Source organism: Botrytis cinerea, chromosome 3 (genome assembly GCF_000143535.2).
Source record: "Botrytis cinerea B05.10 chromosome 3, complete sequence".
In the NCBI taxonomy this organism is placed as follows: domain Eukaryota; kingdom Fungi; phylum Ascomycota; class Leotiomycetes; order Helotiales; family Sclerotiniaceae; genus Botrytis; species Botrytis cinerea.
The window spans coordinates 127,234-145,595 of NC_037312.1; the positions used below are offsets into that span (position 1 = coordinate 127,234).

Sequence of the window (18,362 nt, forward strand, 5' to 3'; positions counted from 1 at the left end):
GTTTCTGCAAACTGTTAAAAATTGAAATGTAACTTCATTGCATACAAGTGAAGTATTGAAGTATATTTTGGCATAACTACATTATCCATATAACCATGAAGGCTGTACGACGTAGAATTGGCGATGCGTTGATGGAAGGCTGTGTCTGGTTTAAAGAGACCTCAAGTCCCTTCCATTTTTATTTTCGTCGTGAAACAACAACTGTAAATAATATGCACCATGGATTTCAAGGACTCACGCCCTAGACTTTCGAGCAGAATGTTCGATGAGTTAAGTAAATCCTCATCTGTGTCGACGGAAACTTTCCCAAGTCTCGTTGAATCACCTCCTTTTGTTACTTTTCCAAGACCAAACTTTATGTTTCCATTGGATAAATATGTACCAGATGAAGAAAGCTCGAGAGAACAGCTCCTGCAACACGAAAGACGATCTAGCGGCCCAAGAGTACCATTGGTGTCAGAAAGTAGAACCAACTCAACTTGGAAATGGATCCTGGTCTTCGGCGGATTGTCTATAGGAGCATTTCTAGCTGGTATGATTCACATACTGTTTAAGTCCAGGGTAATTCGCTGTTTGTTCATGGTTGACACAACCCAGGGCTCGATGCCACCATAGTCGCCGACGCACAGGGGCCCATTCTGCAAAGTCTAGGAGAAATTGAAAAGGTTGCTTGGATCGGTGTGGCTGACCCACTTGGATCTGGAGCTACTATCCTACTTATCGGTTCTTGCTATGGTATCTTCCAGATCAAATACATGTACATGTTAAGTATGTTGCTATTTGAGGTAGGAAGTGCAATTTGTGGAGCCTCGACTTCAATGAACGTCATGATAGTTGGTCGGATTATGGTGGGTATTGGAGGAGCGGGGATTGATTTAGGGTGAGTTGTCCCACCTATCTGATTGGCTTCTTCGCTTGTTGTCTGAAAGTTTCTCTTAATCGTCAAGAATAATTGGAGATCTGAAACATATTAGGAGCTGGATCAAATAAAAGCCATGCGATTTGTGCTAATCATATCCTTAGAGCTCTTAACTACCTTTCCAAATTCACACCTCCTCGTACCAGACCCATCTACAACGCAATCCTTGGAATCTCCTTTGGGCTCGGCAACATTCTTGGTCCAGTAATTGGCGGCGCTTTTGCGAACAATCCGGCTCTCGGGTGGCGTTGGTCTTTCTATATCAATCTCCCTCTCGCTGCAATCATGGCACCCCTATTCCTCCTTCTTTTACCGAAACACAACCCCATGCGTTCCATCTCAATCTCACAGAAACTAAAACTCATTGATATCGTCGGTTTCGTTTTACATGTTATCGTATGGGCTTCCTTTCTCGTTGGGGTCACAATGGGTGGTTCAACTTGGTCCTGGTCATCCATTCCTTCCATCGCAGTCTGGACACTCTTCGGGGTTTCTCTTTTCTGCTACGTTATCCAACAATCTCTTTGCCTTCTTACCACTTTTTCCCATCGCATTTTCCCAGTTCATTTCCTCCGTTCCCGAACACTTGTTCTTCTTTTTATCGCTACTGCTGCGACAATGACAGCACTCGTCATACCTATCTTCTACATTCCTCTTCTTTATCAATTCGCGCATGGCTCATCTCCTATGGCATCAGCACTTAACTTGATCCCCGCAATCTCAGCCTTCTTCATCATCATCTTATGCACAGGTGCATTGCTCCCGCGAATCGGCTACTACAAAGCTATCTATATTCTCGCCTCAGCCTTCATGATTGTCGGTGGAATATTTATGAGTCGAGTCAATATCAATACGCCAAACAGAAAAATTTATCTTTACTCTATCCTAATTGGAATAGGAGTAGGGATGGTCTTCCAAATAGCCTATGATATTGGTATGAGTGAAGTGACATTGATGGGTGCACAGGATACCACAGCCACCGAAGAATCAGGCGGCGACGAGCAAAAACTTATTGCGTATATAAACGTCGCGCAAGTGGGCTGTGCGGGTATTGCACTTAGTATTGCGGGATGCATGTACCAAAATTTGGGAGTGAAGAAGCTTCAAGAGGTTTTCGGAGATGGGGTTCCGGTGGATATCATCAGGGAAACTTTGGGTGGGTTGAAGAGTGAGGGGTTAGGAGATATGGAAACTGTTGATGGGGATATTATGAAGGGTGTATTAGATGCAGTGGTGGCGACTGTGGGGAATGTCTATTGGCTGGTTATTGTAGCGGGTGTGGTGTGTGCAATTTGTGGTCTGGGTATGAAGTGGGAAAGGGTGGTTTTGGAGCCAAAATTGGAGGGAAATAGGAGATTTAATGTTCATTATGAAGCTATCGCCTGAGATTGTGGAGGACTATGTTCATTGTGTAACGTGGTCGATTCAGGGGGGGGGGGGGCTTAAATCTGATTTTGGATAATCTACTTTCAATGATGAGTATGATTGAATACGATGGCTTTATAATCTCAATATGGTTTCCCATCTATACAATCATAGCGTTCGATTATGAAATAGCACTGGCTCAGTAGTCTCCATCTTTGTCAACACCCTCCGGCCACCAAATCATATGCCCGCCTCCATCTCCATGCTCCCTCCCAATTCTCGTATAGAAGTCTCCTAACCATTTGAACCCCAAATTTCTATACAATCTCTCTCCTTCAATGCTGGCCGTCAATCCCGAAGGAACCTCCTCTTTCTTCGCTCTCTCCAAAATATACTCCATCAACAATCTTCCAATGCCCTTCCCTTGATACTCAGGGAGTACAACAATAGTATTTACATGCCAGCGATTTTGCCTTCTTGGAAAAGTTTCCGGAGACCAATAACGCTCCTGATCCATCTTTATGGAGTGGCTGAAAACGGCATTGTTGGGTTTCGATGTCGCACGGTCTGGCCGGAGGTAATTATAGAACGTGAACAAAACCGCCAAGAAGGAATTCAATAACCATCTCCCCAATCTTTCGACGCGGCTCCTCTCATGCACAAATTTCGCCGCCCCCGAATCCAGACCTTTACGATTATACATGCCGTAAGCCACAAGCACATCAGGTGACTCCGGGGAACAGACAACCAAAGTCAGAGTGCGAGGATTCAGATAGGATCTGGTGACGGCTTGTCCCGTGGATATCTGCAGATCTCGCGGATATCGTTTCGCGAGGGGGTTTAAAAAGTCGCTTACGGGACTGGATGCATAGGCTGCGATGACGATGTGTGTCATTTGTGGGATATCGAATAGGGTTGCTGGACGCAGAATGAAGGGTGGAGAGGACATTTTGGATGTTGGATTTTGGGTTTTAATGGTTGGATTATCGGATGCGCAGAAGTTGTGGAAGAAGAATGATGGTGATTTTGATGTTCACCCAAGCACATGAAAATCGTTGGCAGGCAACCACTTTTGAGGTAAAGATATATATATATGTATAGTGCAACTAATGAATCACGCCGGATGACTGACACAATCAAAATTGCTTATACCGAACTCCGATCTCCGAAAACTTGGATATGCCGAGGAAAGTCATAAGTCTTAATGATTCTTCAATTGGAGATGAGATACTTGATGTCAGTTCGCTACTATTCTCCGGTAACAAATATCTTGCCCATGGTGTCTTGGGCGCTGCTCGTCTTATGATTGGAGATGAAGTCGGAGTTCGCATCCAATCATGTGATTGCTGTATATGTAAGCACGAGTGAGATTGGTGGATCGATGGGGAATATCGACGATGTTGTTAGGCAGACACTCAGACTCAGAAGAGATCTGTGTATTATAAGATGGATGGGAGATGCTTATGTTGATGAACTTTTCTCGAGGTCATAGCCTTGCCGGGAGAGTACACTTTTCGTGGGCAGGGCATAACTTTGAAGAGACTACTCAAAGTGCAAGTAAATCACCATCGACGGATGCACAATCTGAGCTGCTTAAGTTGTCGATCAAGATAAGCTGCTTTCCTTCAATTAAGGAGAGGCATTTTTGTCGTTAGTCATGCAATTCAAGTCTCTAGTCTCCAGTCTCCAGTCTCCAGTCTCCAGTCTCACAGTGATATCGAACTCCCAGTCGCATTCGGAGTAGCTAGATACAGCTAGGGAAGAAACATAACAGATCGACAATGGTGAGAAAATTCCTTTATTTCAGTATACACTATTGGAAAGATAACATCCAGCAGAGATGAACTCTCTGTTGGAACTCCTCATCATTCAATGGGATAATCGGAGTCCGAGAGTTCATCGAAAGTTCACAGTCCTGGAGATCATCCTACAAATTCTAGAGTAAGGGTGACTTTGAAACAGACATTGCTATTGACTCTAGCGCAGGAGATTATGATAAGTCTCAAGAAGCGTACCATGATAGTTGTCGAACTCTCATCTTCAAAAATAAAAGTTCATCCCGAAATTTCATTACATTACCAAAATTAACACAACCTACCCTCACTCCAACTTCACTACTCCATAACGCTTTCAAAACTCAATCGTCACATAGCCATCCCCACCATTGCCCTCGCCATCCCAATATGCATAGCACCATCCATTCTATTCGGACCAGGAACCTTCTCCGCTCCTATAAGCTCATCTGTGTTATCCATTTCCTCTACCAGCATTTTCGCTTGAGCCACGAGTGCTTTGAGAAAAACGTTATCTTTGAGATGTGCAGGAATATCCACATTTGAGAGAGTCTTCCGAGGCTCGGTCTGCTTAACCGAATGGGGGGTTTCGGTGTCACTAGTGGGTTGAGGATTGCGAAGAACGCCTTCCATGCTATCGTCCTTCTCAACTACTACCCCGTCGTCTGTAGATGTAGAAGTAGAAGCAGTAGTGTCATTCTCACTCTCCTCCTCCTCTTCAGCATCATCATCACCCGCTCCTGTAGCACTCCTCGCAATACCCAATAGCGTAACAATAAACAGCTCTTTCAAATAAGCAAAACTGAATCCCTCCGTCATCTTCGCAACAAGCAAACACACATCCTCTCCAAAACCCACCATATCCTCTCCATCACCTCCCAACTTTCCCTTCCAAAATTCCACGTATGCTCTCCTCTCTTCTTCATTCGGAACCCGGAAACAGTACTTCCGATCAAATCTGCTCGGTCTCTTGCTAATACTCGAATCCAGTTTTCCCAAATGATTCGTACTGCCAATCATTAGGATTCCATCATTGGATTCTAGTCCATCTACTTCGTTGAGAAAGTATGAACGAGTTTTCTCTGTGACGAGGGAATCGAGGTCTTCGAAGATGAGGAGGCAGGGTGCCATTTGGCGGGCTTTTTGAAAGATGTTTGAGATGGACCATTTGGGGCCGTGGCATTCGCCGTCGAAGGATTTGACGTAGAGGGAGGGGATGGGGGAGGGACGAGAGGAGAGTGTTGACATGAGAGCTTTGATGGAGATGGTTTTGCCATTACCTGGAGGTGGGTGTTAGTGAGGAGGAAAATGGTAGGGAGCCCAGAGGAATGTGAGAGAGAAAGGACCCAAAGGAAGATATATAGAATAAAGAAATGTATTTATATCGGAGAGGCATAAATCGACACCAGTATCAATAGAGCGCATATCCAAAATTTAGCAGAGAACCCTCGCAATTCTTACCTGGTACACCATGCAAAATGATCCCACGTTTCCAAGGCACAGCAAGCTTTTTATACAAAGCCTGATTGTCAAAGAAGTCCTCCACATCAGCAATAAGATTAGTCTTCATCTTTTTATTAAGAATGACTTCGTCCCATGAGGAGCCCTGAACAGATTCGTAAAGTTTCTTATCTTTAACCCATTCTTGGCTATCGAAGACGTAGATTTCTTCGTGGAGTTCAATGGTCCAGGCACTGGCCGCTAGAATCAAAGCATCGATACCCCGCGCGGAGGGGTCGTCGTCTTTATCTGTAAGGACAAATTGTAACTTTGTGGTGCCGAACCCTCTTGGATCATCGTATTGTGCTCGATAAACAATGTATTTCATGTTCTCCCAGGTATAAAACCACCTGCGGAACTTGACCTGTTCGACAATTGTCTTCGGCTTGTTGTCAAGACGAGAGCCAGACGCGTGGTATGTGCGGATGGTCCATTTAGCGTCTTCATCATCTTCTTCATCTTCTTCATCTTCGTAGTCCTCAGCATCCTTGTGATAATCGTCTTTATCATCATTGTCTTTATCATTGCGCCTAGCAAACCCAGCATCGGCGTAGCCTATGAGATCGCATTGGTCGAAACTAGTTTGTACGACTTGGGAATATTCATAGTAACTCCTGAGATTCTCTAAAAACAGGAGTGGAATGCACGTAGACTGAGCTATATGCTGACTTGTCCAGGCGCCGAAAGCTTGTCTGTGAAAACTGACCCTATTCCTCATTAGCTCATCGATCGTCTCCATTTTGAACTCTGTAGAAGAAGCACTCTAACTAACATGATTGTTTCGAATGCTACAAAGTGACTTGCAGCTTTTTGAGAATAGTAAAACTACAAAAACTCAGAGGACCAAAAGCATGTAAGATTATATACCCCCACCCGCCTTCTCCTCGCAAGGCTGCGACGCCAAGTACACTGACTTACATTTCCCCTCACTCCAGGCAGCACTTCTACATCTTTCCACAAAATCAGTAAGCAATTCCTACAGCCTATCAACTTGCCCGACATCCACACTTCCCTGCGACCATAAAGATAAATAACGTGAGTTCCCTTAACGTATTGGAAAACTGCACGGGGATATGCAAAAACATGCGTCTTAGGCGTGAGGATAATGGCAAACGAGAGAACTCCAAACGAGGCAACGACAAACGAGCGCATTATTCTATGGGCATCTGAAGTGCAGACTTCATATAGAATAGAGTATTGAGACCCTAAGGATTGATTTATTTTTGAGCAACAATATACTGTTTCAATGAACTGTATCTGGTGTGCATTAATTATAGCATCCTCCAATGCATATCATATCCAGTGAACAATAGATGGTGTACACTGTTTCTAAGCTTCAGATATTATAAAATCGAATGCATACGTGAGCAGGAGCGCTACATTTTTGAATGTAGAATTCGTAATTTGATACTAGTACCACTTCTAGGAACTGGCCATCTGCAAGAAATCGACATATTTGAATCGAGTATCTCTCATCAGGCACTATGGTCATAATTAGATCTGCTGAACGAATCTGCCAATTCCTTACTTCTTAGATATACTGCGTTTCATGCCAATGAATCCGGCACGAAATTCGACAAGTGATGAAACAACCATCGTGTGGTTCCAGACGAGGTAATGAGAGCAAAAAGAAAAACTAGGAAGTATGCAGATGGAATTGAATTAGTACTCAGGGGTAGGGGATGCATACAGAGGAAAAGAACCCATGAGTACTGGTAAATTCTCCACTGAATGTGAGCTGCCCGCAATACCAAATTCTAGATTGGATCGTCGAGAGCATGAATACAACTTGTTTCCTCTCTCGGGCGGCGTTTATCTACCCCAATTTCATTCCTCGTCGGCTCATCCATCAGGTTTCAGGAGCACTATATCCTTCTTCAACATCGACTTCGAGATCAAGAACACCATCTGAGCCAACTCGATCTCAGTAGATATCCATCTTTATATAATCCACTCGCGCTGTTTTCGCGGACGTCAAAATTTTCATCCTCAATATCAGCCTCTTAGCATCATCACCGAGGTTTGGATAACCTTCCTCCCTCCACTGCCCAAAGGAGTCATAGCCTCTCCTTAGTTCCTCTGCTGTCAAGTTAAACCCCATGATTATAACCAAGTGGGCGAAAGTGAATGCAGATAGTAAGTATTTGAAAAGGTAAAGTTGATCGATAGCGATCCGATCGGCTTCAACGAGTTTCAAGAGACCGTGTTACAAAGTAATTGAAATTGAAATCTAGAGACAACTATGTCTGACGATGATAGTGCATCGATATTTTACTGCACACTGAGCTTCATATTGAAGAATAGTAAAAAGAAAAGTGCAAGTCCGAGAAGCGATTGTCATTTGGAATTATAATATTCAGCCATCATTTATCATTAAATTCATTAATCTCATCTTTTATCAAACCATCAACCGGGTATCTCGTGTAACAAATCCTCCCAAAATATCCCGTTTTCCAGTTTTCTCCCATAATTCTGAAGAGAAGAAGGCTTCTACCGCAGTACAGCTGCTTATACCGTAGGTGCAATGCTAACCGTCTTCACTCTTTGGAACATTCCAACATGCTTGATTCCTTCTTCATCCCAAGTCCCCATCTCCTCGTCAATCTTAAATCCCCATTTAGCCCAAGCTTGCGCAACCTGTTCCTGTGCGTGAACACACATCAAGCCTTTCCACACAGGTATTTCTTCTGTGCTTGAAGCTCCAACATTTTCCATTCCCAATGTGGCAACAGATGGATTGAAGAATGTAGGGTTTTGTTGCGCCCAGGACATAGCTGCGCCTGCCAGTAATTTGGAGATGCCAGCACCCCTGCACTCTTTGATGACTGCAATTCTGCCCAGCTTTATATATGGTTCGACTCCGTCATGATATGTAGTTGCTCGATCGACAATGTAAGGAAGTGGATTTGTACCGTCAGGAACCGGAGCCGTTTCAAGTGCGTCAGCGTGATAGCTCGAGCCTGGTTCAGGATGTGGTGGATGTGGAAATGGTACTAGACGAATCGTGCCAATAGGTTGAGACGTAGTCCTACTTTTCTTCCTCTGTAATATGTTTCCATCATCGTCCTTGACTTCGGGATCAGTTGTTTCGTTCACTGAAGCATAAATGACCCAGTGGCAGGCGCGAGGATCATCGGAATCGAACTCGTTTTCGAGAGGAACCCCTTGCTCTTGGACGAAGACAGCTTCTCGAACTTCCATGGCGTCTAGGAAGGTTTTGGGAATATGATCGGGTTGCTGTGATGCGGGAAGTTTGCGATCATAGCCATCAAGGTTTGTTGGACCTAAGAACTGGATGAAAGGAGTTGCAGACATTGTGATGCGGGAAGAGTAATAGTCTCTTTGGCAGGTGTGTGAATGTGTAGGTAGTTTTGTGAGAGTTGGAGTTTTTGGACGAGTAGAAATCGATAATTTAAAGCAGATTAGGAGAAGTGATTATCGATCAATTCCAACTCCGTGGTTATAATGCGCCGATTTTATACTCGTAAAAGCCTAAAAATATGCACAATGATGACTAGTGGGACTTGTGGCTTTGTGTGACTGTCATAAGGTTATGGAAGGAAAAGAGAGACATATGGAAGATCGACTGGTAAAGTGGTGGCTGAGAGGCAGGTTAAGAACCCAAGGTAGAGGTCGTAGAGACACAAGATCTTTCGTCACCGCGTCGTCGTTGTATGCGTGGTTGTATGTGTAGAGTCGTTGCTCGATTGTGAAGCTGTCGATTAGCTGGATGGTTGACAATAGCTAAATGTGTCAGCGTGTGAACGAATGGCAGGACTTAATATATTGGAAACACGTAAGATCAACACTTCTCTCATAAGATAGTGCGCAGTTGCAGAGTTGTGTTCCCGATACTGAATGATTTCTTTGCCACACGAACAGACAGATAAAGATGACGATGAGATCATTTACCGGCATTTGAAGGATTACGAGTGCTCATGTCAAGGAATCACAATGGAGGGGAAGAGTGGAGGGCGTACACCGAGGGGTGGGAGGGGTAGAGAGGAATGGAGGGGAAAGAAAGTTGCAACGGAGCCTCGGGGTTTATTCACTCCGTCGCTCCCGGCGTTATCTTATCGCCCGCTCCAACTTCTTATCGGTCTCTTATCCGACTCCCGATAAGACATCTTATCGATCAAAACCCGCAACCTGCCCTGGACATCAGAGCACTCTTAATTGTAAAGCTGTCCTCTTTGGTCCTTGCAAGGATTCACAACGTCAATCTTTTGGAAACCATCTACCATGTACAGAAGTGTCTAGAAAAAGATTACTTGTCAATAATTTTGTTTTATTAAAATCAAATAGAAGAGAAGAGGTCTCGTTGTTCTATTTGCACAATTGAATTGTTGTCCTTAAGAATATTTGACTCGGAATCCTTGTGGACAGATTCTACGTCAGATATTTGAGGCAGGGCTATACTTTTTATACTCGAGTTCTATCTTCTTTCTTTGTCCTTATCCTCCCTCTTCCCCCCCTCTTAAATATATCTCACCCCAATCGTTTATCCAGCAATTGAGGTTGCTACACCACAACATATAATGGCTCTTTTGAAGAGTCCTTCTGGAAAGATCTTTTCTTCCCCAATCTTGTCCATATTATGTTTATTTTATATCTTCACCTCCACAGCATTGGCTGCATCGGCAGTCTTGGGTGTTGATCTCGGGACAGAATATATCAAGGCAGCTTTGGTGAAACCCGGCATTCCACTCGAAATCGTTCTCACGAAAGACTCTCGTCGCAAAGAAACATCCGCCGTAGCTTTCAAGCCCTCGAAAAACCCAGTCAGCGGATCGTTCCCAGAACGAGTTTACGGTTCAGATGCGGTAGCTTTGGCTGCACGTTTCCCTGGAGATGTCTACCCTAACCTCAAGCCCCTCTTGGGATTGAAGACGGAGAATGATCTCATCAAAGAATATGGAATTCGACACCCGGCCTTACAATTGGAGGCGGACAAGACACGAGGCACAGCAGCTTTCCGAAGCGGTGCATTTGCTGCAGATGAGCAGCCATGGTCCGTCGAGGAAATATTGGCCATGGAATTGCAGAGCATTCAAAAGAACGCCGAGGCTCTGGCAGGTAGCAGAGTCAACGATTTAGTTATTACCGTCCCAGTCTTTTACACCACCGAGGAGAAGAGAGCTGTTCTTTTGGCGGCAGATTTGGCAGGTCTTCGAGTGTTGGAATTGATCAGTGATGGATTGGCTGTCGGTCTCAATTACGCTACCTCCCGAACTTTCCCAAGCATCAATGAGGGAGGAAAAGCCGAACACCACATGATTTTTGACATGGGTGCCGGATCTACAAAGGCTTCAATCTTGAAGTTCCAAGGACGAACCGTCAAGGACGTTGGAAAGTTCAACAAGACCATTCAAGAAGTAAAAGTCGTTAGCAGCGGATGGGATAGAACACTTGGAGGTGATGCTCTCAACGCTATCATCGTCGACGATATGATTGCGCAATTTGTCGAATCTCCCAAGGCACAAAAGGTATCAGCAACTGCGGAGAAGGTCCAGGCTCATGGAAGAGCCGCTGCGAAATTGTGGAAGGAAGCCGAGCGTTTACGACAAATTCTCAGTGCCAATGCCAATACTCAAGCTAGTTTCGAAGGACTTTACGAAGATGTTGACTTCAAATATAAGATTAGCCGAGCAGAGTTTGAAAAACTCGCCGAGGGTCATGCTGCTCGAGTTGGTACAGTCATTGAGAAGGCTTTAGATATTGCCAATCTTGAGATTCAGGATCTTGATTCTATTATTCTTCATGGAGGTGCTATCAGAACTCCATTTGTTCAGAAGGAGCTTGAGAAGATTGTTGGAGGTTCCGACAAGATTCGCACCAATGTCAACGCCGATGAAGCCGCGGTTTTTGGTGCTGGATTCAGAGGTGCTGGACTCAGTCCTTCCTTCAGGGTCAAGGAAATTCGAAGTTACGATGGTGCTTCTTATGCTGCTGGTATCAAATACATCGATATTCACAAAAAGCCAAGGCATATGAGATTATACGAACCGACCACTAATGTTAATGCGGAGAAGGAATTTACTTTCGAAAATCATGAGGAATTCACTATTGATTTCTATCAACATGTTGCATCATCCGAGAGAGTATCGCCAGGATCCGCAGAAAAGCAATTGAAAGCCATCACTACACAAAACTTGACAGAATCTGTAGAGCTTTTGAAAGAGAAACACAATTGTGATAACAAGGATATCAGAGTTCATTTGAGCACTCGCGTTAGTCCTGTTAACGGTGAAATGGATATTGTGAAATTCGTTGTTGACTGTGAGGTTGAAGAGATAGAGAAGGAGAGTATGGTCGATAGTGTCAAGGGACTCTTCGGATTTGGAAAGAAAGATCAAGCACCATTAGAGGATGGTAAGGAATCTACAGACAGTTCTAGCGCCACCGAAAGCTCTACTACGTCTAAAAAAGCCACCTCATCGTCCAGCTCTAAATCCGCCTCCAAATCCGCATCCGCATCAGCCAAGGACAAGGAAGCCGCCAAGAGCAAGAAGACTTTGATTGTTATTCCATTGAAATATGAAACAGAACATAAAGGTCTTCCACAAGTTCCAGCTTCCGAAATCGCCAGAATGAAAGATCGTATCGCTGCGTTTGATGATTCCGACCGATCCCGCCGTTTACGCGAAGAAGCTTTGAACCAATTAGAAGGATTTACATACAAGGCAAGAGACTTCCTTGACAATGAAGAATTCATCGCCGCATCTACCGAAGCCGAACGTTCAGATCTAGAGACCAAATCTAAGGCGGCAAGTGAATGGATTTATTCTGGTGGTGCTGATGCATCTCGTGATGAACTCAAAGCCAAACTCAAGGAAATGAAAGACATCGTTACACCAATTCAAAAGCGAAGAGAAGAAGCCGCTGGCCGACCTGAACATTTGAAATCTCTTAATGAAGCACTAGAGCAAACCAAATCATTCATTGCCGGTGTAAGAGAGCAAATCAAAAATGAAACAGAGGCTCATTCTTCCTTCAGCGCGTCTAGATCTAGCGCTTCAGCTAGCCCCGAAGCAACATCCACAGCCACTGTTGATGATTTCGCCGATCTTGAAGATGAAGATATTGCCGGTTCCGCTTCATCAACAGTAACTGCTCCTCCCGAAGAAGAAACCATGGATCCACCAGTCTACAAAGAATCCGATCTCGTAGCCCCTCAAGCACTTTTCGATGACATCTCTAAATGGCTCTCCGAACTTGTTGCCCAACAAGAAAAACTCGCTGCTACAGCTGACCCCGTTCTTCTCATCAAAGATCTTGCCGAAAAGACCAAACAGCTTCAAGATATTGGTGTGGAACTTATCATGAAGAGTATGAAACAACCATACAAGACTAGCCGCAAGCCAACTTCCAAATCTGAGAAGAAGAAGTCCACAAAATCGAAATCAAAGACGAAGAAGAGTAAGAAGACTGGAACTGCAACTGCGGCTGAAGCAGATGCGACGATTGATTTAGGTTTCGGAGGACCAGATGGAAAGGCTGGAAAGGGTGATGAAGGAACCGAGGGAAAACCTATTTTTAAGGTGGGGGAGAATGATGAGATGCCTAGTGAAGAACAGATTTTGGAAGCAATTAGAAAGGCGAAGGATGGTGAAAAGGAAGAAAAGGTTAAGCATGAAGAATTGTAGATTAGTTAGATAGATTTGTATAGATGCTATTAAGTAACTTGCATCTAGGAGAGTATCTAGTTGATTGTTTGTATGCGAGATAAGATGAGGCTATAGGAATCCATACTAAAATATACTAAATTTGTTACTTCAGTTATTCGATTCGATTACACTTCAAGCGTTTGCATTGCGTTGTCATTTTTGTTTTCGTTCTTGTTCTTTAGAAATAAAAGTTGAGAAAAGAAGATATTTTTCGAGCTATTTACATTTATATATAGCTTCTCATGTATATCTATCTAGCTTCTCGAGATGTATGTGATGTGATGTGATATCAATCAGTATTCCATCTCATCTCATTTCATGTCTAAGTGATAGATGGATGGATGGATGAGTGTTTGAATCTCTAACCTCTAACCCGTGAATAGATAGTAGGTATCTACGCAAATATAACAGTACAGTACAGCATAGCTTTTGGGATCTTTGTTACTCGGATAGGTAGGTAGGTAGTAAGTAGTGGGTAGATGAGGAGATGGGAATGGGCGAGGTGTACTGGTGGCGTGTGGATACGTGAAATGGGAATGGGAATGGGAATTGGAAGGAAATGGAAATGTCTGTATATATGTATATATTATATGAGTAGTATTTGAGTATTGCATATTTATTTTTTATTTTTTATTTTTTATTTTTTGTTTTTTGTTTTTTGTTTTTTGTTTTTTGTTTTTTGTTTTTTATTTTTTCGAAATAATTTACTTGCATTTATATTTACATTTAGTCTATATCTTCATTTCTCATTTCTCATTTCTCATTTCTCGTTTCTTGTCTTACATACTGCAGTAACCTAGACGCTGCTACCAATACCAATACCAATACCAAATCTCCAGATTGGGATTCGGATTCGGATCAAGCTCGCCGCTCGCTAGAATCGATCTACTAGTCTTCACTCCAAGGTTTTTCTTTTATCCCAATTGTAAGATTAGCTTCTTAGATATACTAATCCGATTCAATCCAATTCAAGTCAACTCAACTCAACTCAATTCAACTTATAGGAGGGGAGGAGAGGAGAGGAGAGGAGAGGAGAGGAGAGGAGAGGAGAGGAGTCATGGCTACAATTATAATATAATCCTTGGATACCCCCTTCCCAAAATCGTCAAAAGACTTAAAGACTTAAATATGCTACTCGAAACTCACAGTTCCAGATTCCGGACTCTGGACTCTGGACTCTGGACTCCTATTTCTAGTCTGATATGCGATATCGGTAGGAGGGAGCATTATCCATCCATCTATACTACATAATCTCATAATGAATTTTCAAAAATCCGAATTTTTTTGCTTTGTGATATGTGTATGTGCTTGTTTGTGTGTATGTGTATTTAAAGCCTCACCTCACCTGTATAGCTGTCTTAAAAGTTGCTTGCGTGAGTATCTAGTTTGTTTCCTTGTTGTGATTTTACATACTGTTTGTTTTTTTGTTTGTACAACTCGATGTAAAATCATTCACTTCCTCTGTCTTTCTCATCTCCAGCTCCGTCTTATACTCTTCCTCTTTCCCTACATGATCATCCCCATCCCCCTCCTATCCATACTTCACCCTCACACCACCCCTTCCCACCTCGGAAAACGGCAAAAACAAATCCCTCTTCACCTCCACATCTCTCCTGTCCGTCTCCACCAACTCCTGTACTTCATATCTCCTAAAGATGGTCGCGAGCGTGAGTAAGATTTCGGCTTTGGCGAGGTTGATGCCTGCGCAAGAGCGCGATCCTTTGCCGAAAGCGACGAGGTATTTCTCGAGTGATTTGTCGGGGGTGAGGGGGGTGGAAGGGGAATTGTTGGAGTGGGTGAGCCAGCGGTAGGGATTGAATGTCAGAGGCGAGGAGAAAATATCGGGGTTTTGATGTATGTGGACTGAGGTCATTGAGACGGGTGTCTAGATGAGGTTAGCATTTCGTTTCCGCTCAGGACTATATTTGAGTTCGTGAAAAGATACGTAATCTAGAGGGCTTTCCTCGGAGACAAAAAAGTGCCGGAAGGGAGAAATTGCGAGAATACGTACACCAGCGGGAATCTCCCACTCTTGATACATCATAACTTCATAAGGCGAAATGCGAGGAAGACGAGTTGATATACCATAAGAAAGTCTATTTGAGTATATTAGTTAGCGTGAGTTCTCCAAGTATACACGATGCACCTCGAGAAGTGGAAAAGGGCAAGGGAGGGAATATATACCTCAAACCTTCATTAGCAACAGCATTCAAAAATGGAAGACCCTCAAGATCTTTCAAACAAGCTCTTGCGTCTCTATCTTGCATAACTGATTTTAATTCCTCTCTCAAGGTTTTCAGATGTTGTGGATTATCGAGGAGATGGAAATGTGTGTTCTATAATTTGGCATGTTAGTAGATTGGACATTTATTTTCTGCCTACTAGATTCTTTCTTCCTTCCCCTTTCCATATTCTCAATGACTAGATATATCAGAAGGAAGATTATCTTACAGTCAACATATTAGACACTGTATCGCTTCCAGCTCCAACTAGTACAAAAGCCTCTTCAAACAATCTATCGAATTCTTTTTCTGAAGGAGGAATTTCGTCAGATTCAAGAATTGCATGAACAATTGTTCCTTCGATTCCATTGCCTTTATCAGGATCGAATTTGTAGTTGCCATCGAGGATATTCTTGGTGTCTACTTCAATTGCCTAGATGAACATGATGTGTTAGATATGTATTTTCTCTTGTCTCGGCTGTGGAAGAGAAGTGGAAGCAAAAAAGGGGAAGGTGGTAGGAAATACTAACCTTGCGAAAATCCATGAGCATGGCAAAACCAGGCTTGGTGATCTTTAAGAACCATCTGGGAAGTCCTAGAGAGATGGGTAGGAGCATGGGAAATTGTGTTAGGAGATGGCCTAATTTGACTGTCTCGGCTATGGTTTCGACCCAGAGGGGTGAGAAATTGGGAGAGTCAAGATGATTCCAGGAACGATTGAGTGCGTACTGTGTATAAGGATTAGTTTCATGAGTTATTTTGAGTTTTGTGAAGAAGTAAGTGTATAAATAGAAGAAATGAAACATTCGAGGCAGCATAGAAGTAAACAAACCAGAGTAATAACATCAGTACTAAAACACTGATACACAATTCTCATATCCAACTTCTCTCCCTTTTCCCTAAACTCTTCAATTCTTCCACATAACTTATCAAGCATATCAAGCAACATAGGTTCCAGTTTCTTGATCGTTTGCTTTGATAGATATTTATTGAGAGCAGCGCGTCGTTCTCGATGAAGTTTATGATCTACACTTCCGAAAGCTGAACCGGGAAGTTGGAATCGATCGAGGAAGTAGGCATACTTGTGACGAACTTTGTGTTGGGAATATAGTTCTTCATAGAAGGCGGGGTCGTAGACGTGGAGTTGATGAGGAGAGATGCGGATAATGGGACCTGGGGATGTTAGTTTGTTGTATGAGGAGATGTGAATGGAAAGATTGTGATAAATATGAGAGCTTGGAGATATATAGTCGTGTTGAGAGATATTGGAAGTGGAAATAAAAGAGCAGCATGAATATATAAACATGAATACATGATTGAAAGAAACAGGAATCCAATAATATGACGCCAAAAGTGTGAGAAACCAATACGCAACAACTAATAAGAGATATAAACAGCAACAATTTGTTCATCTAACACGAAAACCCACAAGAAAATCGAAAAGACATACCATAAACCTCATGCAACTCTCTGATCTTGAAAGTAAGTTGTCCATCACAACAAACATCGTAGTAGAACTCGTACCTACATCAACCCATATGTTAGTAAATCTCAAAGATCTAAACCCTCAAACTTCCTCTTTTGCAAATATACCACAATGGGCAAATTTTCTCTCCCTTGAGGAACTTCTTCTTGCCACTCCTAATCCTATTCTAGGAGCCCCAGGCCTTGAGATATCAAGAATATCAACATACCAAAGACTTGCTGCCGCCAATTTAGGACCTGGAAACTTTGCCAAAGGACTAAAATAAAGTCGATAAACCACCAATGTGACCTGGTATACCAGAAACGTCGTGACGAGAATCAAGAGCGAATGCTCCATTAACGGTTGGAGAACTCCCATCGTTTGGAGATATAGAGATCCCTTCCGTTGCGTGTCTTTTGTCTGGATTGAAGATGCTGTTGACGAACTTAATATACTCAAAGACGAAGGACTCCTTATTGTAGTTGCCGTAGCAGTTATATCCTTCAGCCGTAGGAGAGAATTGAAGCATCCCCAATATAAAATTGAAGTTATCTTAATACAACAAGACCCCACAGCCGAGAAGAGTGAATCCATGATTTGAAAGCTGACCGAGGAAGACGTATAATCGAGGCGGATGAGTTGGCAAGGTTGAACAAAAATTGAAGTATTCACTCTCATCTATCAAACTGTTGATCGTCAACTCTGCCCGGCCACAGAGATACTGTCAATAAACAAAATCCATTCTTCTCTCAAATTCACTCAGAAATATATCTCATCTCAAAAACACCGCTTCAATCAACTTCGACGTCTATATATTTTCATCATCATTTCCCAGAGCGAGTAATGTCAATGATGTAAAGTAATATGATAGTCTTAATATTGAAACCTCAAGCACACCATTGTGACGAAAAAAGGTAAGAGCGAAGCAAACGCAAATCACAATCATCAAATCAAAGTCTTCTGAAACAACACATATCAGATTCGGGAATCAATAATATGTATATATATACCAATATACCAATATGAATACAAACAAGAACACGAATACCACGACTCAAACCATCCATCTCACCAATCCAATCCAATGCAATCCGTACCCCACAATCCCAGTCGAGTGATCGACTTGTGTTTCTTCTTTTACCACATTCGTATCACCAATATCGATATATATCCCAGCCATACGACCATGAGACTCAAAACACCACACGCATCTCCGATCTTCACTTCTTCAAGCATCGCAGCCACAATACGCAAACACGAATGCTCATCCAATGATTCATTCCGGGAAAGTGAAGGAGGACAAACATAGAAATGTCCCGTCTCATTGGTACTACGTTGGCTTATCTTGGCACTTGTCCCGAGTAGAATGAAGAAATTTCTTCAACCCTTCAATCAAATGCTGGGTTGCAGGATGCGTACATGTGTACGCGT

General features: G+C 43.0%; 6 protein-coding genes across 7 annotated transcripts; 2 read left to right on the plus strand and 4 right to left on the minus strand.

The window, feature by feature from the left end:
- On the plus strand, positions 1 to 2,347 carry BCIN_03g00390 (hypothetical protein). The gene is made up of 3 exons (XM_001548828.2): positions 1 to 532; positions 598 to 880; positions 1,024 to 2,347. Exons 1-3 carry the CDS (start codon positions 220 to 222, stop codon positions 2,303 to 2,305), a joined length of 1,878 nt encoding a protein of 625 aa, XP_001548878.1. The 5' UTR covers positions 1 to 219; the 3' UTR covers positions 2,306 to 2,347.
- Positions 2,348 to 2,362: 15 nt separating this feature from the next.
- Positions 2,363 to 3,541, minus strand: BCIN_03g00400 (hypothetical protein). Its single transcript, XM_024691677.1, has one exon. It carries the CDS (start codon positions 3,231 to 3,233, stop codon positions 2,484 to 2,486), a length of 750 nt encoding a protein of 249 aa, XP_024547448.1. The 5' UTR covers positions 3,234 to 3,541; the 3' UTR covers positions 2,363 to 2,483.
- Positions 3,542 to 4,200: 659 nt separating this feature from the next.
- On the minus strand, positions 4,201 to 6,414 carry BCIN_03g00410 (hypothetical protein). Its single transcript, XM_024691678.1, has 3 exons — positions 6,350 to 6,414; positions 5,539 to 6,284; positions 4,201 to 5,357 (listed from the first exon to the last, which is right to left on the minus strand). Coding segments are annotated over exons 1-3 (1,677 nt in total). The 5' UTR covers positions 6,352 to 6,414; the 3' UTR covers positions 4,201 to 4,428.
- A 1,479-nt stretch (positions 6,415 to 7,893) lies between these two features.
- BCIN_03g00420 (hypothetical protein) lies at positions 7,894 to 9,553 on the minus strand. Of its 2 annotated transcripts, XM_024691679.1 has the most exons (2): positions 9,490 to 9,553; positions 7,894 to 9,321 (listed from the first exon to the last, which is right to left on the minus strand). In XM_024691679.1, the coding sequence occupies exon 2, from the start codon at positions 8,890 to 8,892 to the stop codon at positions 8,086 to 8,088; it is 807 nt and encodes a 268-aa protein (XP_024547450.1). In that variant the 5' UTR covers positions 8,893 to 9,321; positions 9,490 to 9,553; the 3' UTR covers positions 7,894 to 8,085. The 2 variants fall into 2 exon arrangements, with proteins under 2 accessions (XP_024547450.1, XP_001548881.1); XM_001548831.2 differs by having other exon boundaries at positions 7,894 to 9,553.
- Positions 9,554 to 9,772: 219 nt separating this feature from the next.
- Bclhs1 lies at positions 9,773 to 13,451 on the plus strand. Its single transcript, XM_001548833.2, has one exon. The coding sequence runs from the start codon at positions 10,116 to 10,118 to the stop codon at positions 13,221 to 13,223; it is 3,108 nt and encodes a 1,035-aa protein (XP_001548883.1). The 5' UTR covers positions 9,773 to 10,115; the 3' UTR covers positions 13,224 to 13,451.
- Positions 13,452 to 14,534: 1,083 nt separating this feature from the next.
- BCIN_03g00440 (hypothetical protein) lies at positions 14,535 to 17,878 on the minus strand. The gene is made up of 8 exons (XM_001548835.2): positions 17,161 to 17,878; positions 16,917 to 16,990; positions 16,299 to 16,639; positions 15,997 to 16,194; positions 15,696 to 15,899; positions 15,429 to 15,580; positions 15,256 to 15,340; positions 14,535 to 15,129 (listed from the first exon to the last, which is right to left on the minus strand). The coding sequence occupies exons 1-8, from the start codon at positions 17,607 to 17,609 to the stop codon at positions 14,776 to 14,778; spliced, it is 1,857 nt and encodes a 618-aa protein (XP_001548885.2). The 5' UTR covers positions 17,610 to 17,878; the 3' UTR covers positions 14,535 to 14,775.
- Between the last annotated feature and the right edge of the window lie 484 nt (positions 17,879 to 18,362).

What these genes read in the sequence shown, in the direction of transcription:
- BCIN_03g00390 (XM_001548828.2), top strand. Translation starts at nt 220, where the DNA reads ATGGATTTCAAGGACTCACGCCCTAGACTTTCGAGCAGAATGTTCGAT. An exon ending in TATAGGAGCATTTCTAGCTG is followed by an intron (nt 533 to 597) that starts GTATGATTCACA and finishes GACACAACCCAG; the next exon opens with GGCTCGATGCCACCATAGTC. An exon ending in GGAGCGGGGATTGATTTAGG is followed by an intron (nt 881 to 1,023) that starts GTGAGTTGTCCC and finishes TCATATCCTTAG; the next exon opens with AGCTCTTAACTACCTTTCCA.
- BCIN_03g00400 (XM_024691677.1), bottom strand. Translation starts at nt 3,233, where the DNA reads ATGTCCTCTCCACCCTTCATTCTGCGTCCAGCAACCCTATTCGATATC.
- BCIN_03g00410 (XM_024691678.1), bottom strand. An exon ending in CATTTTGCATGGTGTACCAG is followed by an intron (nt 5,358 to 5,538) that starts GTAAGAATTGCG and finishes ACCCACCTCCAG; the next exon opens with GTAATGGCAAAACCATCTCC.
- BCIN_03g00420 (XM_024691679.1), bottom strand. Translation starts at nt 8,892, where the DNA reads ATGTCTGCAACTCCTTTCATCCAGTTCTTAGGTCCAACAAACCTTGAT.
- Bclhs1 (XM_001548833.2), top strand. Translation starts at nt 10,116, where the DNA reads ATGGCTCTTTTGAAGAGTCCTTCTGGAAAGATCTTTTCTTCCCCAATC.
- BCIN_03g00440 (XM_001548835.2), bottom strand. Translation starts at nt 17,609, where the DNA reads ATGAGAGTGAATACTTCAATTTTTGTTCAACCTTGCCAACTCATCCGC. An exon ending in TTGGCGGCAGCAAGTCTTTG is followed by an intron (nt 16,991 to 17,160) that starts GTATGTTGATAT and finishes GGGTTGATGTAG; the next exon opens with GTACGAGTTCTACTACGATG. An exon ending in AGAGTTGCATGAGGTTTATG is followed by an intron (nt 16,640 to 16,916) that starts GTATGTCTTTTC and finishes TAACATCCCCAG; the next exon opens with GTCCCATTATCCGCATCTCT.